At 45.6% G+C, this 17806-nt stretch overlaps 2 protein-coding genes and 1 pseudogene across 3 annotated transcripts; all 3 read left to right on the forward strand.

Moving 5' to 3' along the window:
- The first annotated feature begins 6170 nt into the window (after nucleotides 1-6170).
- Nucleotides 6171-7228, forward strand: LOC308620326 (pre-mRNA-splicing regulator WTAP-like). Its single transcript, XM_081239803.1, has one exon. The coding sequence runs from the start codon at nucleotides 6334-6336 to the stop codon at nucleotides 6766-6768; it is 435 nt and encodes a 144-aa protein (XP_081095929.1). The 5' UTR covers nucleotides 6171-6333; the 3' UTR covers nucleotides 6769-7228.
- Nucleotides 7229-14305: 7077 nt separating this feature from the next.
- LOC308620289 (olfactory receptor 6B9-like) lies at nucleotides 14306-16575 on the forward strand (the record flags this gene model as incomplete). The annotated part of the gene is given in 6 exon segments (XM_081239730.1): nucleotides 14306-14514; nucleotides 15536-15590; nucleotides 15592-15624; nucleotides 15626-16033; nucleotides 16037-16061; nucleotides 16064-16575. Coding segments are annotated over 6 exon segments (1242 nt in total).
- Nucleotides 16576-17217: 642 nt separating this feature from the next.
- Nucleotides 17218-17806, forward strand: LOC308624139 (ganglioside GM2 activator-like; annotated as a pseudogene). Its single transcript has one exon. The product of its transcript is annotated as a ganglioside GM2 activator-like (transcript).

Genomic DNA, 17806 nt, shown 5'->3' on the forward strand with positions numbered 1-17806 from the left:
GTCCTTTAAAAGAATATGAATCAGGGGCTCCCCTGGTGGTGCAGTAGTTAAGAATCCGCCTGCCAGGGCAGGGGACACAGATTTGATCCCTGGTCCGGGAAGATCCCACATGCAGCAGAGCAACTAAGCCTGTGCGCCACAACTACTGAGCCTGTGCTCTAGAGCCCGCGAACCACAACTACTGAAGTCCACAAGCCACAACTACTGAAGCCCATGGGCCTAGAGCCCATGCTCCAAACCAAGAGAAGCCACCACAATGAGAAGCCCTCACAATGCAACGAAGACCCAACACAGCCAAAACTAAATTTTAAAAAATAAAATAAATTTATTAAAAAAAAGAATGTGAATCATAAAAAAATAAATATTGAGAATCAGAGAAGATGGCGGAAGAGTAAGACGTGGAGATCACCTTCCTCCACACAGATACACCAGAAATTCATCTACATGTGGAACAACTCCTACAGAACACCTACTGAACGCTGGCAGAAGACCTCAGACCTCCCAAAAGGCAAGAAACTCCCCACGTACCTGGGTAGGGCAAAAGAAACAAGAATAAACAGAGACAAAAGGATAGGGACGGGACCTGCACTAGTGCGAGGGAGCCGTGAAGGAGGAAAGGTTTCCACACACTAGGAGCCCCTTCGCGGGCGGAGACTGCAGGTGGCGGCGGGGGAAAGCTTCGGAGCCGCGGAGGAGACCGCAGCCACAGGGGTACGGAGGGCAAAGCAGAGAGATTCCTGCATAGAGGATCGGCGCCGACTAGCACTCACCAGCCCGAGAGGCTTGTCTGCTCACCCACCGGGGCGGGCGGGGCTGGGAGCTGAGGCTACGGCTTCGGTCGGAGCGCAGGCAGAGGACTGGGGTTGGTGGCGTGAACACAGCCTGAAGGGGGTTAGTGCGCCACGGCTGGCCGGGAGGGAGTCCGGGAAAAGTCTGGACCTACAGAAGAGGCAAGAGACTTTTCCTTCCCTCTTTGTTTCCTGGTGCGCGAGGAGAGGGGATTCAGAGCGCTGCTTAAAGGAGCTCCAGAGAGGGGCGCGAGCCGTGGCTGAAAGCGCGGACCCCAGAGTCGGGCATGGGACGCTAAGGCCGCTGCTTCCACCAAGAAGCCTGTGTGCGAGCGCAGGTCACTCTCCACACCTCCCCTCCCGGGAGCCTGTGCAGCCCGCCACTGCCAGGGTCCCGGGATCCGGGGACAACTTCCCCGGGAGAGCGAATGGCGCGCCTCATGCTGGCGCAACGTCACGCCGGCCACTGCCGCCGCACGCTCGCCCCGCCTCCGTACCCCTCTCTCCCCCCGGCCTGAGTGAGCCAGAGTCCCCGAATCAGCGGCTCCTTTAACCCCGTCCTGTCTGAGCGAACAACAGACGTCCTCCGGTGACCTACACGCAAAGGCGGGGCCAAATCCAAAGCTAAGCCCCGGGAGCTGTGCGAACAAAGAAGAGAAAGGGGAATCTCTCCCAGCAGCCTCAGAAGCAGCGGATTAAAGCTCCGCAATCAACTTGATATACCCTGCATCTGTGGAATACCTGAATAGACAACGAATCATCCCAAATTGAGGAGGTGGACTTTGAGAGCAAGATTTATTTTTTGTCCCGTTTTCCTCTTTTTGTGAATGTGTATGTGTATGCTTCTGTGTGAGATTTTGTCTGTATAGCTTTGCTTGCACCATTTGTCCCAGGGTTCTATCCAGCCGTTTTTTTTTCTTAATAATTATTTTTTATTTTAATAACTTTATTATATTTTATCATACTTTATTCTATTTTACTTTATCTTCTCTCTTTTTTCCTACCTTCCCTCCTTCCTCCCTCCCTCCCTCCTTTCTTTCTTTCTTTCCTTCTTTATTTCTTTCTTTCTACTTCTACCAATTCTTTCTACTTTTTCTCCCTTTTATTCTGAGCCGTGTGGATGAAAGGCTCTTGGTGCTGCAGCCAGGAGTCAGTGCTGTGCCTCTGAGGTGGGAGAGCCAACTTCAGGACACTGGTCCAAAAGAGACCTCCGAGCTCCATGTAATATCAAACGGCGAAAATCTCCCAGAGATCTCCATCTCAACACCAACACCCAGCTTATCTCAATGACCAGCAAGCTACAGTGCTGGACTCCCTATGCCAAACAACTAGTAAGACAGGAACACAACCCCACCCATTAGCAGAGAGGCTGCCTAAAATCATAATAAGTCCACAGACACCCCAAAACACACCACCAGATGTGGACCTGCCCACCAGAAAGACAAGATCCAGCCTCATCCTCCAGAACACAGGCACTAGTCCCCTCCACCAGGAAGCCTACACAACCCACTGAACCAACCTTAGCCACTGGGGACAGACACCAAAAACAACGGGAACTACGAACCTGCAGCCCGCAAAAAGGAGACCCCAAGCACAGTAAGATAAGCAAAATGAGAAGACAGAAAAACACACAGCAGGTGAAGGAGCAAGATAAAAACCCACCATACCTAACAAATGAAGAGGAAATAGGCAGTCTACCTGAAAAAGAACTCAGAATAATGATAGTAAAGAAGAGCCAAAATCTTGGAAATAGAATAGAGAAAATGCAAGCAACATTTAACAAGGACCTAGAAGAACTAAAGATGAATCAAGCAACTATGAGCAATGCAATAAATGAAATTGAAAATACTCTAGATGGGATCAATAGCAGAATAACTGAGGCAGAAGAACGGATAAGTGACCTGGAAGATAAAATAGTGGAAATAACTGCTGCAGAGCAGAATAAAGAAAAAAGAATGAAAAGAACTGAGGACAGTCTCAGAGACCTCTGGGACAACATTAAATGCACCAACATTCGAATTATAGGGGTTCCAGAAGAAGAAGAGAAAAAGAAAGGGACTGAGAAAATATTTGAAGCGATTATAGTTGAAAACTTCCCTAATATGGGAAAGGAAATAGTTAATCAAGTCCAGGAGGCACAGAGAGTCCCATACAAAATAAATCCAAGGAGAAATATGCCAAGACACATATTAATCAACCTGCCAAAAATTAAACACAAAGAAAACATATTAAAAGCAGCAAGGGAAAAACAACAAATAACACACAAGGGAATCCCCATAAGGTTAACAGCTGATCTTTCAGCAGAAACTCTACAAGCCAGAAGAGACTGGCAGGACATATTTAAAGTGATGAAGGAGAAAAACCTGCAACCAAGGTTACTCTACCCAGCAAGGATCTCATTCAGATTTGATGGAGAAATTAAAATCTTTACAGACAAGCAAAAGCTGAGAGAGTTCAGCACCACCAAACCAGCTTTGCAACAAATGCTAAAGGAACTCCTCTAGGCAAGAAACACAACAGAAGGAAAATACCTACAACAACGAACCCGAAACAATTAAGAAAATGGGAATAGGAACATACATATCAATGATTACCTTAAATGTAAATGGACTAAATGCTCCCACCAAAAGACACAGATTGGCTGAATGGGTACAAAAACAAGACCAATATATATGCTATCTACAAGAGACCCACTTCAGACCTAGAGACACATACAGACTGAAAGTAAGGGGATGGAAAAAGATATTCCATGTAAATGGAAATCAATAGAAAGCTGGAGTAGCAATTCTCATATCAGACAAAATAGACTTTAAAATAAAGACTATTAGAAGAGACAAAGAAGGACACTACATAATGATCAAGGGATTGATCCAAGAAGAAGATATAACAATTGTAAATATTTATGCACCCAACATAGGAGCACCTCAATACATAAGGCAAATACTAATAGCCATAAAAGGGGAAATCAACAGTAACACATTCATAGTAGGGGACTTTAACACCCCACTTTCACCAATGGACTGATCATCCAAAATGAAAATAAAAAAGGAAACACAAGCTTTAAATGATACATTAACAAGATGGACTTAATTGATATTTATAGGACATTCCATCCAAAAACAACAGAATACACATTTTTCTCAAGTGCTCATGGAACATTCTCCAGGATAGATCATAACTTGGGTCACAAATCAAGCCTTGGTAAATTTAAGAAAATTGAAATTGTATCAAGTATCTTTTCTGACCACAACACTATGAGACTAGATATCAATTAAAGGAAAAGATCTGTAAAAAATACAAACACATGGAGGCTAAACAATACACTACTTAATAACGAAGTGATCACTGAAGAAATCAAAAAGGAAATTAAAAAATACCTAGAAACAAATGACAATGGAGACACAATGACCGAAAACCTATGGGATGCAGCAAAAGCAGTTCTAAGAGGGAAGTTTAGAGCAATACAATCCCACCTTAAGAAACAGGAAACATCTCGAGTAAACAACCTGACCTTGCACCTAAAGCAATTAGAGAAAGAAGAACAAAAAGCCCCCAATGTTAGCAGAAGGAAAGAAATCATAAAAATCAGATCAGAAATAAATGAAAAGGAAATGAAGGAAACGATAGCAAAGATCAATAAAACTAAAAGCTGGTTCTTTGAGAAGATAAACACAATTGATAAACCATTAGCCAGACTCATCAAGAAAAAAAGGGAGAAGACTCAAATCAATAGAATTAGAAATGAAAAAGGAGAAGTAACAACTGACACTGCAGAAATACAAAGGATCATGAGGGATTACTACAAGCAACTCTATGCCAATAAAATGGACAACCTGGAAGAAATGGACAAATTCTTAGAAATGCACAACCTGCCAAGACTGAATCAGGAAGAAATAGAAAATATAAACAGACCAACCACAAGCACTGAAATTGAAACTGTGATTAAAAATCTTCCAACAAACAAAAGCCCAGGACCAGATGGCTTCACAGGCGAATTCTATCAAACAGTTAGAGAAGAGCTAACACCTATCCTTCTCAAACTCTTCCAAAATATAGCAGAGGGAGGAACACTCCCAAACTCATTATATGAGGCCACCATCACCTTGATACCAAAACCAGACAAGGATGTCACAAAGAAAGAAAACTACAGGCTAATATCACTGATGAACATAGATGCAAAACTCCTCAACAAAATACTAGCAAACAGAATCCAACAGCACATTAAAAGGATCATACACCATGATCAAGTGGGGTTTATTCCAGGAATGCAAGGATTCTTCAATATATGCAAATCAATCAACGTGATACACGTCGGAGATACACAAAGGAGAAAAACCAAAGATCATCTCAATAGATGCAGAGAAAGCTTTTGACAAAATTCAACACACATTTATGATAAAAACCCTGCAGAAAGTAGGCATAGAGGGAATTTTCCTCAACATAATAAAGGCCATATATGACAAACCCACAGCCAACATCATCCTCAATGGTGAAAAACTGAAACCATTTCCACTAATATCAGGAACAAGACAAGGTTGCCCACTCTCACCACTCTTATTCAACATAGTTTTGGAAGTTTTAGCCACAGCAATCAGAGAAAAAAAGGAAATAAAAGGAATCCAAATCAGAAAAGAAGAAGTAAAGCTGTCACTGTTTGCAGATGACATGATACTATACATAGAGAATCCTAAAGATGTTACCAGAAAACTACTAGAGCTAATCAATGAATTTGGTAAAGTAGCAGGATACAAAATTAATGCACAGAAATCTCTGGCATTCCTATATACTAATGATGAAAAATCTGAAAGTGAAATCAAGAAAACACTCCCATTTACCATTGCAACAAAAAGAATAAAATATCTAGGAATAAACCTACCTAAGGAGACAAAAGACCTGTATGCAGAAAATTATAAGACACTGATGAAAGAAATTCAAGATGATACAAATAGATGGAGAGATATACCATATTCTTGGATTGGAAGAATCAACATTGTGAAAATGACTCTACTACCGAAAGCAATCTACAGATTCAATGCAATCCCTATCAAATTACCACTGGCATTGTTCACAGAACTAGAACAAAAAATTTCACAATTTGTATGGAAACACAAAAGACCCCGAATAGCCAAAGCAATCCTGAGAACGAAAAACGGAGCTGGAGGAATCAGGCTCCCTGACTTCAGACTATACTACAAAGCTACAACAAAGTAATCAAGACTGTATGGTACTGGCACAAAAACAGAAAGATAGATCAATGGAACAGGATAGAAAGCCCAGAGATAAACCCACGCACATATGGTCACCTTATCTTTGATAAAGGAGGCAGGAATGTACAGTGGAGAAAGGAGAGCCTCTTCAATAAGTGGTGCTCATTTTGTGGCAGCAAGACCTGTAGATAAAGGGGAGAGCCGGGGCAGTGGCGGGAGGAGGAGCGCAGGGGCCAGTGGCAGCAGGGTCGGGTGGCCTGGGCAGCGAGCGGGTAGCGCGGGATCAGCCTATATGACTGGGCGGCGCCAGCACGGCCTCCATCAGGAGAGGATTCAAGATGACCAATGAGGAACCTCTTCCTAATAAGCTTCGACTGAGTGAAACAGACTTCAAAGTTATGGCACAAGATGAATTAATTCTCAGGTGGAAACAATATGAAGCATATGTGCAAGCTTTGGAGGGCAAGTACACAGATCTTAACTGTAATGATGTAACTGGCTTAAGGGAATCTGAAGAAAAACTAAAGCAACAACAGCAAGAGTCTGTACGCAGGGAAAACATTCTTGTAATGCGACTAGCAACCAAGGAGCAAGAGATGCAAGAGTGTACTACTCAAATCCAGTACCTCAAGCAAGTCCAGCAGTCTAGCGTTGCCCAACTGAGTTCAACAATGGTAGACCCAGCGATCAACTTGTTTTTCCTGAAAATGAAAGGTGAACTGGAACAGACTAAAGACAAACTGGAACAATCCCAAAATGAACTGAGTGCCTGAAAGTTTACGCCTGATAGGTAAACAAATCATACTCCCCAGTCAAGACTTCCCTGACAGTCCCACTACGAGAAAGCTGTGGTGGGACAGCCAAGTACTCGTTTCCACACCAAGACTCAGACTTTTTGAGCCAAAAAGCCACATTCTTATACTATCCAGCTTGTAATGGTTAATGTAAAACTTACCAGATGAACCTTGTGTTTCAGCTTTTTTCTCTTCCCCCTCCCCTTGCTTCAGAGACCTGATGGCGTCAGGCTACTCCAAAGAAGTGGCCACCTCCAAAAAATTCCCCTTCTAGAACGTGTAGACACTTGACAAATGTTTCTGTTTGAAGAAAATAGAGGGAGAAACAGAAGTCTTAAGTCTGTGGCACACTGTGTCTTCAGACAGTTTGGAGGAATGAAAACCTAGAGATTTAAAATCATGAATTGAACATGTAAAATTGCAGTAAATGTAAAGATGGAATATGCATCACTCTTAACCTTGAGCATAGTGACTTAGAGACACTGTATATCAGTTTTGCCAATAAGACTGTGGACTTCGTGATTGTTGTTGAACTTCTGGGTCAAACTCAAATGAGGTGAATTTTGCCTTTAAAGGGTTTATTTGCTAAGAACCAACTTAATAGTCATGAGAGAATCAAATAATAGATGGTAGTACAAGTAGTTCATATATTTAACCATTTAGTTTGGGGCTCCATATTACCTGACTGAGCCTTAAATCAATGTGGTTTTACTCAATGGTTTGTCCTTTGAATGGTTGCTAATACTGTAGATAATCTTATTGAGGACTGTACAAATAATGAAGGTGTGGTATCAAACTTCAGGTCTAAACTGTTGAAGCATTATAAACATTCATTTCACAACTAGATTGTATAAGGATATTAGCTGTGATGAGATTCACTGCGTTATTTTTTTCAGTAGTAAAATTTATTAAATCCCCATTCCATCAACAGGCACATGTTGAAAGAGCATTGTCGTTGGTGTTAATGGGGGAATGTGTTCCTTCATTGTATTTGGGCCTTTTGTATTGTACTCTTGATATTAAATTAAATGTGCCTTGAAAAAAAAAATAAGTGGTGCTGGGAAAACTGGACAGGTATATGTAAAAGTATGAGATTAGATCACTCCCTAACACCATACACAAAAATAAGCTCAAAATGGATTAAAGACCTAAATGTAAGGCCAGAAACTATCAAACTCTTAGAGGAAAACATAGGCAGAACACTCTATGACATAAATCACATCAAGATCCTTTCTGACCCACCGCCTAGAGAAATGGAAATAAAAACAAAAATAAATAAATGGGACCTAATGAAACTTCAAAGCTTTTGCACAGCAAAGGAAACCATAAACAAGACCAAAAGACAACCCTCAGAATGGGAGAAAATATTTGCAAATGAAGCAACTGACAAAGGATTAATCTCCAAAATTTATAAGCAGCTCATGCAGCTCAATAGAAAAAAACAAACAACCCAATCCAAAAATGGGCAGAAGACCCAAATAGACATTTCTCCAAAGAAGATATACAGATTGCCAACAAACACATGAAAGAATGCTCAACATCATTAATCATTAGAGAAATGCAAATCAAAACTACAATGAGATATCATCTCACACCAGTCAGAATGGCCATCATCAAAAAATCTAGAAACAATAAATGCTGGAGAGGGTGTGGAGAAAAGGGAACACTCTTGCACTGCTGGTGGGAATGTGAACTGGTACAGCCACTATGGAGAACAGTATGGAGGTTCCTTTAAAAACTACAAATAGAACTACCATATGACCCAGCAATCCCACTACTGGGCATATATCCTGAGAAAACCATAATTCTAAAAGAGTCATGTACCAAAATGTTCATTGCAGCTCTATTTACAATAGCCCGGAGATGGAAACAACCTAAGTGTCCATCATCGGATGAATGGATAAAGAAGATGTGGCACATATATACAATGGAATATTACTCAGCCATAAAAAGAAACAAAACTGAGCTATTTGTAATGAGGTGCATAGACCTGTCATACAGAGTGAAGTAAGTCAGAAAGAGAAAGACGAACACCGTATGCTAACACATATATATGGAATTTAGGGGGAAAAAATGTCATGAAGAACCTAGGGGTAAAACAGGAATAAAGACACAGACCTACTTGAGAATGGACCTGAGGATATGGGGAGGGGGAAGGGTAAGCTGTGACAAAGCAAGAGAGAGGCATGGACATATATACACTACCAAACGTAAGGTAGATAGCTAGTGGGAAGCAGCCGCATAGCACAGGGAGATCAGCTCAGTGCTTTGTGACCGCCTAGAGGGGTGGGATAGGGAGGGTGGGAGGGAGGGAGACGCAAGAGGGAAGAGATATGGGAACATATGTATATGTATAACTGATTCACTTTGTTATAAAGCAGAAACTAACACACCATTGTAAAGCAATTATAATCCAATAAAGATTTTAAAAAAAGAATCAATGACAAATATATGTCATATAGAAATCAACATCTGTATTATAGAGACTTCATTAAAATCTATTTTCTCTCAAAAATAAATAAATAAATAAATATTGAAAATTTTGACTGTGTTAAAATTATGACCTTTAACACCTCACCAGAGAAGATAATACAGATGAAAAAGAAGCCTATGATAAGATGGTCAACAAAATTTACTAGAAAATTGCAAATCAAAATAAGCAGGGATTTCCCTGGTGGTCCAGTGGTTAAGACTCTGCACTTCCACTGCAGGGGACACGGGTTTGATCCCTGGTCAGGAAACTAAGATCCCATATGCCCCACAGTGCAGCCAAATAAATAAATAAATAAATATTTTAAAAAGGAGATTCCACTACACACCTATAAGAACAGCTAGAATCCAAAAGCCTGACAATGCACAATGCTGGCAAGGATGTGGAGCAAAAGGATTCTGCTTCATTGCTGGTGGGAAAGCAAATGACAAAGCCACTTTGGAAGATAGTTAGGCAGCTTCCTAACAGCTAAATGTAGTCTTGCCATATGATCTAGCAGTCACACTCCTAGGTATTTGCCCAACTGATCTGAAAATTTATGCCCACAAAAAAAAACTGCATGCTAGTGTTTACAGCAGCTTTATCCATAACCACCCAAAACTGGGAGCAACCAAGATGTCCTTCAATAGGTGAGCAAATAAATAAACTGTGGTCCACTTAGTGCTAATTCCATACAGTGGAATGTCATTTAGCACTAAAAAGAAATGAGCTATCAAGCCACGAAAAGACATGGCTGAATCTTAAAGGCACATTGCTAACTGAAGAACACCAGTCTGAAGAGGCTACACACCGTGTGATTCCAATTTTATAACATTCTGGAAAAGGCAAAGCGGTGGAGACTGTAAAGGTCAGTAACTGCCAAAGGGTCAGGGGGAGGAGAGAGGGTTTAACAGGTGAAGTTCAGAGGATTTTCAAGGCAGCGAAACTATTCTGTGATAGTGTAATGGTGGATACATGATATTGATACTTGTTAAAACCCATAGAATTCTACCGTACAAAAAGTGAACTTCAATGTATATAAACCTAAAAAAAATCATTTAGGAGGCTCGGGGACTCTAGATGGAATGCAGAAGGTGGCAAACAATTGAACTGTATAAGGAATGCAAGAAAAACCTCACTGCAGGGCGTGGGGTGTAAAGGTGCTAATCTAAGTAACCTTGGGAATGAGTGGAGTCTGTAAGACCAATGGCAGGAGAAACTACCCAGCGCTGTGCTCTAGTTGACAAAGCTTTTTCCTAGCTGAGTACAGGTTAACAATTCTACCGCCACTTTGCATGTACACTGGAACTGGACAATTAAGTTAATGCATGGTGGGCAGTGGGAGGCAGGGGTTTCATGTCGGCGTGGACTTTCACAGATAAGCGCAGCAAGGCGGACGGAAAGGTCCACGTGGTGACGGATCAGAGGCGGAGACGTCAGTAAGGTCTCGTGTTTGGCTTAGCACAGACACAGGTGTTACATACAGAAATCCGTGTGGAAGTGTGTGCACACAGGTTACTGTACACACAGGCCTCCTTGCTCTGTCAGGCAAGGGGGCCTAGAGATAACAGTACCCTGGTAGCGACAAACACTGCTGGCGCCCAGAGGTTGCTTTCTTTTTTTTTTTTTTTTTTTGGCCATGCCTCGTGGCACGAGAGATCTTAATTCCCTGACCAGGGATTGAACCTGTGCCCCCTGCAGTGGAAGCTCAGAGTCCTAACCACCGGACCACCAGGGAAGTCCCCAGAGGTTGGTTTCTAATATCATCGTCTAATAAAAGGCACCAGGGCTCCTTGGGGAAATGGCTGATTCCAGGTATGGCAGGAAATGTGCAGGATGAGCCTGGGGCATCTCAGCACCAGAAAGTAAGTACTCAAAAGAAAAGCCAAAATGATGGGGCCTGTCCAAGGGGCCCAGGAATCACCTGAGAGCTCCCAGTGACAGAAACTGGGATGGTTCGAGCAACAAAATAATTAGAATAGCATCAGGTTATAGCCCAAAGTATGAAATAAAATCCATGAGTCTGTACTGATATAAAGGACTGATTGGATAAATAAAGAAATGAGGAGAAAAGACAAATCTTCCATGCAAAAGAACTGCAAGTGATTTAGGTCTATATTCCTTTCTCAAGGAGGGAGAGCGTGACCGCCCCCCCCCCACTCCTTAAGTGTGGGCTGATGTAATCACCTCCTTCCAGAGAGGACAGTGTGGAAGGCTGGTGGGTAACCTGACAGGAGAGATGACACACGGCCTCAGCCAGGTGATCAAGGTCAACACTTGATTCTTGTTGACAGTATGGACCTCTGATATGACATGACGAGAAGGGCACTTTATCTCTGTGGTCTTCCCCCCAAAGACCCATAATCCCAGTCTAATCATGAGAAAAACATGAGACAAACCCTAATTTGGGGACATCCTATAAAAGAGATTACCCAAACTCCTCAAAACTGTCTAAAAAAAAAAGAAAAGTATGAGAAACTCACAGCCAAGAGGAACCTAACGAAGCATGACAACTAAATGTAATGTGGTGTTCTGGATGGGATCCTGGGACAGGAAAAGAACATTGGGTAAAAACTAAGGAAATCCAACTAAAGTATGGACTTTAGTTGATAATAATGTATCAATATTGGTTCATGAATTGTAACAAACGTACCCCACACTAATGTAAGATATTATCATTAGGGGAAATTGGGTATGGGGTGTATGGGAACTGTCTGTACTAAATTTGCAACTTTTCTGTAAATCTAAAACTGTGCTAAAATAACTGAAAAATTAAGAACTTCTGTTCATCAAAAGACATCTTAAAGGAACTGAGAAAAGCTATAAACTGGGGAAAGATATTTGCAAAACATGGTAAAAATTAAAAAACACTAATGAAGTGAATCAAAGATGAACCAAAAAATGAAGAGATAGACCATGTTCATGTATTGGAAGATACAATATTGTAAAGATGTTAATTCTCCCCAAACTGATCTAGATTCAATGCAATTCCAATAAAAAATTACAACAGAATTTTTTTCATAGGAATCAAGTAGCTGAATCTAAAATTTATGGAAAAGCTAAGGAACTAAAAGATCCAAAGCTACTTTGAAGAACAAGAACAGTCAGAGCACTCACACCAGCCGGTTTCAAGCCTAGAAAGCTGTCCTAATCAAGGCAGTGTGGTATCAGAGAGAGGACAAACTTAGAGACAAATGGAACAGAACAGAATCCAGAAATAGACCCATGAACACAGATCACTTACCAATACAGGTCCATATTCTAGAGCATTAAATAAATCTCAAACTCTAAAAGATTCAAAATTATGCAAAGTATGCTCTCTGATTACAATGAAATGAAAATATCTGGAGAAATATCTCCAGAAAATCTCCAAATACTTGGAAATTAAAGAACACTCTTCCAGACAACCATGGTCTATCTATATAATGGAACGGGCACAGACACCCTGGACATGCCTCAAAAACATGCTGACAGAAGCCAGAGACAAAAGAGGGGATATTGGGTGGTTCCGTTTCTCTTACATTCTAGAAAGAACCAGAATTAATCTATGAAGAAAAGAATCAGAACAGTGGTTGCCTCGAAGTGGGGGATTAAGGGTTGACTGGGAAGGAGCATGCTTCTGGGGTGAAGGAAGTTTGTATCTTGATGAGGTGCAGGTTCCATGCATGTGTGCATTCGTCAAAACTCATCAAACTTAACACTTAAGGTCTGTGCACTTCGCTGTGTAAATTACACCTCAATAAAGGAATTTAGAAAAGGATATAAAGAGAACTCCTGCAAATCAATAAGTAAAAGGTGGCACCATGGAGAGAAATGGGCAAAAGACACACACACACACACACACACACACACAGAGGCATCTCACAGAAGCAGAAACACTCACTGACACTAACCATATCAAGAGAAGCAGGGAAAGACAATTCACAGTGAGATGCTATTTTTACCCTCTAAATTGGCAAATATTAGGAAATCCGCCACACCCTCTGTTGGAGAGGGTGTAGTTCAGTGGTCGGGGTGTGATCACTTCAGCCACTCTGAGGAAAGAACTTGGCATTTTCTTGCAGTTGCATGTGAAGTGCAGCCCAGCACTCCCATTCGTAGGGGTAGCTGCAAGAGAAACACTGGCACCCAGCACTCAGGAGCTGTGCACAAAGAGCAAATTCACGAATCAGGAGGCAGACACGACAGAATGTTACTGCACAGGTGTCAGAATGAATGCAGTACAGCTACCAAAAAGAGTAAGAATCTTAGCAACAGAAAAAGCAAGACCCAGAAGACAGCATGTAGCATGATACCCTTTGTTATGACGTTTGAATACGAGCAAAACTAAGCAATGTGTTATCTATAATTAAAATGCTCTAGGCAGCAGGGGAACCCCCGTGAGTGGTCCCTCTGAGAGGGAAGCAGGGGTGGCAGAGGGGAGGAACTAAGGTCACTTATTAGCCACTGTGTAGGTCTTGAGTGGAGAGGTTTACAAGAGTCCTTTACCTTATTTTATACAAATGAATAAATAAATGCTCTGCATGGAGAGGAAATAAAACGAACGCTATCAGGTAGCAGCCCCTCCCTTTTGGACCTCAGGGAAGGGCCTTGAGACTGGGAGCCAGTCTCAGGCGTCACCAGGGCCAGGGCACCTGGAGGGCAGGTAACAGGCCGGGCTCTATTTGTCCCGTGGGGAAGGCGGGAAGCCCCCCACCCCTTACATCATATTCCCCCCTCACAGTCCCTCCATGGACCCTGCAAATTGCTCTGAGTCCCGCTGTGTCCTCCAGAGGACAGGGCTGGGGGACGAAGCCTCTAATGAGCCCCATAAGAGCCACCTGGGCCCCGAGGCAGCAGGACCCAGTGGGATGCGGCACTTCCCCTAGACCCTCCCCGGAGACCTTCTGTGAGGTGAGGGGTAGAGTGGGTTGGCAGTGACCTTGGTCTTGAGGCAAAGGGCCTGGGGGTGCTACAAGGGCAGCACCTGCCGGGTGCCCCCAACACCTGCCACCAAGTGGCATGGCATAGACAGCAGGGCACGGGCTTCTGGAGCCCCCAGCCCGAATGCCCCGTGTCCAAGCTGGCCCACCAACCCCGGTTCTTCAGCCCCTTCTCAGCCTCTTCTGCCGCATCACTGACGGGTCTCACATCGCCAGGGACTGGAGCACAGTCCTCAGTCCTGCACCCCCCACCAGCTCTGAGCCCTCCTGCAGCCCCTCCCCACGGGGCTGGGCACCGGGTGCTATCAGTGGGGGTCTCCGAGCCCCTTCGAGGTGAGCCAGGAGCAGCCACCAGCTCAGCCCCAGCACAGGGAAGGTAAACGTAGGAGGAACCGGCTGAGGGTCGCCCAGGAAGTACACTTGCCGGCGGGAATCACCCTCCACCTCCAGCGCGCCCCGGTCCTGCTGGACAGACCCCGACCTCGCAGAGTAGGGGAGGGGCTGAAGAGGAGCTGAGGCCCCAGGAGCCCCTCACTCACCAGTGGGGAGCACTGCCCGGCTCCGCCCCAGCCCGCCACACCTCCCTGCCGCTCGCCCATCCATCAGACACCCAACTCCTGGGCGTCCTGGCACGAAAGTCCCAAACTGCGTGGCCCTTGAAAGGCTCTGAGTGGACCGATTCCACCATCCCTCAAAGGCCACTTTGATGCTCAGAACACACAGGATAAAGACCTCAGGCCGGTTCAAGGAGAGCCATGTGGGGACACGAAAAGTGGGGATGAACCCTCCCACCCACTCCCCCGCCACACCTCCAGCCCTGCAAATCCCTGGCCCAGGTTTTCCTCACCCCTGGAGAGCCAGCTGGCCATCTGATGGAAGTGGTGTCCTTCCTGAGGCATGAGGGACCCTGGCCAGAGAGCAGCATGGAGCAGCAGTCCCTGGGGGCCCACGTGGAGGAGGCCAGAGAAGTGCCCAGACACACAGCCTAAGATGGCACACCAGGCAGGCAGAATGGGTCTTCTCTCCTGCTATGTGCACACATACACCTGTGTGCGAGTGTGTGTGCATGTACCTGGGGGTGTGTGCAGGAGTGCACCTGTGTGTGTGTGTGTGCGCACGCGTGCACAAGCACAGGCACTCCCACGCCTGTCCATGTACCTGGTGCTGGGATAGGGAACAGTACGCACCTGAGAGCATCCACATGAGTGTGGAGGTAAGAGGTGTATCTGCGCGCACTGGTGTGCAGGCACCGAGGCCCCCTTGCCAGGTGTTAGCTCGGGGTGAGGTGCGTGCTGGGCTGAGAGGGGGTCAGTGCTGCAGCAGCTTTGAGAAGGGTTACAGTGCCCACATGCAGCTCTCACGACCTGGCCCCCTGCCCAGCACACATCACACCTGCTTCTCTGCTGTCCAGAGTTAATACTCAGAAGTGACCCCCCTGCCAGGGAGGGCTATGAGAAACTCCACCAACTCCACTGAGACCTTGGTGACAGATGTCATCCTGCTGGGCTTCCCTGAGCTGTGCTACCTTCAGGGGTCGCTGCTCGGGTCATTCTTCACGATCTACATGGTGACTGTCCTGGAGAACCTGGCCATCGTGGTGACCATCAGAGCCAGCCGTCCACTGCACACACCCATGTACTACTTCCTGGCCAACCTGTCGGTGCTGGAGACCCTCTACACTTCGGTCACCATCCCCAAGCTGCGGGCTGGCCGCCTGGTCTTGGCGAGGACCATCTCCTTCTCAGGCTGCCTCACGCAGCTGTTCCTCTTCCTCTCCCTTGGCTCGCTTGAGTGCTTCCTCCTGGCCACCATGGCCTGTGACCAGTTCCTGGCCATCTGTCACCTGCTGCACTAGCCGGCCATCATGGACTGGAGGCTCTGCTCAGTCTAGCCCTCAGCGCCTGGCTGGGTGGCTTCCTGGTCTCCTTTGTGTCCATGGCTCTCACCTCCTGCCTCAGGCTCTGCAGCCCCAACATCTTCAACCACTTCTTCTGTGACATCTCACCCCTGCTGCAGCTCTGCTGCTCCGGCACCATCACCATCGAAGTGCTGGACTTCGTGGCAGCCCTGGCTGTGCTCGCGACCTTCCTGCCAGTGACCGTGGTCTCCTATGCTCACATCGTGGCCACGGTGCTGAGCATTCCAGGAGGGTCCGGCTGCCAGAAGGCCTTCTCCACCTGTGCTTCCCACCTGGCGCTGGTGGCCATCTTCTACACCACCACCATCTTCATGTACGCCTGGCCACACGCCATCAGCTCCTTTGACTTCAACAAGCTGGTGTCCATGGTCTACTTTGTTGTGACCCCACAGCTCAACCCCAACATCTATTGCATTCAGAACCACGACATCAGGGAGGCCCTGGCCAAACTCCATCAGGCCCCTGGCCCCTCCTAGCACCAGCTGCAGGGGGAGGAACTTCAAATCCGTCCCCCGTCATCTGCTCACAGCCACCAGCCCACACCAGGCAGGCGGTGGCTCTCTCCCACTAGTGCAGCCAGCAAGCTCCTCTCTTCCCCCCTCACCCTGAGACGGGAGCACAGTGGGAGCAGCCGAAACTCCAAAGGCTCCAGCTGCCTCTCACTGGGAGCTTCAGCACCCGATCAGGGGACAGCTCCTCAGCCCAGGACGAGCTCACTCTGAGCTCCCAGGAAGGTCCCCCTCCACCGTCACTCCCCCGACCACCTGTAACCTGGTCAATCTCTGGCTTTCCCCCACTCCTGGAAGCTTTCAAGATCTCTTTGTTGTGTTTGGTGTCCAGGGTATGCTTTTTTTTTTTTTTTTTTGTAGTTATCATGCTTGGAGTTTGTCATGCTTCTAGAATTCGAGACTTGCTTTCTCTCATCAGTTTTGGAAAGTTATCAGCCATTATCTCCTTAAACACTGCATCTGCCTCATTCTTCCTTCCTCTCCTTTTGGTTTCAAAAGTGCATGTATGTTGGAATGCACAGCTTTGCATAACCACTACGGGCAGGCATTTAAAGGCGTCGTCACCTCCACAAAACTTGTAGTTAACCCGGTGAGGACCCACCCTTTGTGATGAACCCCCTGATGCAGGCTCCATTCCTCATCTCCCTGGGCTTGCTTCTTGCCGGCCCAGCAGCTCCTGCACGCATCCTCTCGAAGGCTCTCCAGGCTTGGTAGCGTTTCCTGGGATAACTGCGATGAGGGGAAGGACCCTGCGGTGATCAACAGCCTGACTGTGGAACCTGACCCCATTGTCATTCCCAGGAACATGACCATCAGTGCTGAGGTCAGGACCACTGTGGACCTCAAAGATCCTCTGAAGGTGGTATTAACTCTGGAGAATGAAGTGGCTGGCTTTTGGGTCAAAGTCCCATGTGTGGAGCAACTTGGTAGCTGCACCTACGAGAACTTCTGTAATGTGCTTGAAATGTTAATTCCCCTTGAGAATCCCTGCCAAGAACCCCTGCACACCTGTGGGCTTCCCTGTCACTGTCCCTTCAAAGAAGGCACCTACTCACTACCCAAGTCTGACTTCTTCCTGCCTGACGTGGAGTTGCCCAGCTGGCTCAGCAGTGGGAAGTACCAGTCGGAGATCATCCTAAGTAGCAACGGGAAGCGTCTGGGCTGTGCCAAGATCTCTGCCTCCCTAAAGGGCAAATAA

The sequence above is a fragment of the Mesoplodon bidens genome (genome assembly GCF_964165515.1).
Source record: "Mesoplodon bidens genome assembly, chromosome: 1".
Taxonomy (NCBI): domain Eukaryota; kingdom Metazoa; phylum Chordata; class Mammalia; order Artiodactyla; family Ziphiidae; genus Mesoplodon; species Mesoplodon bidens.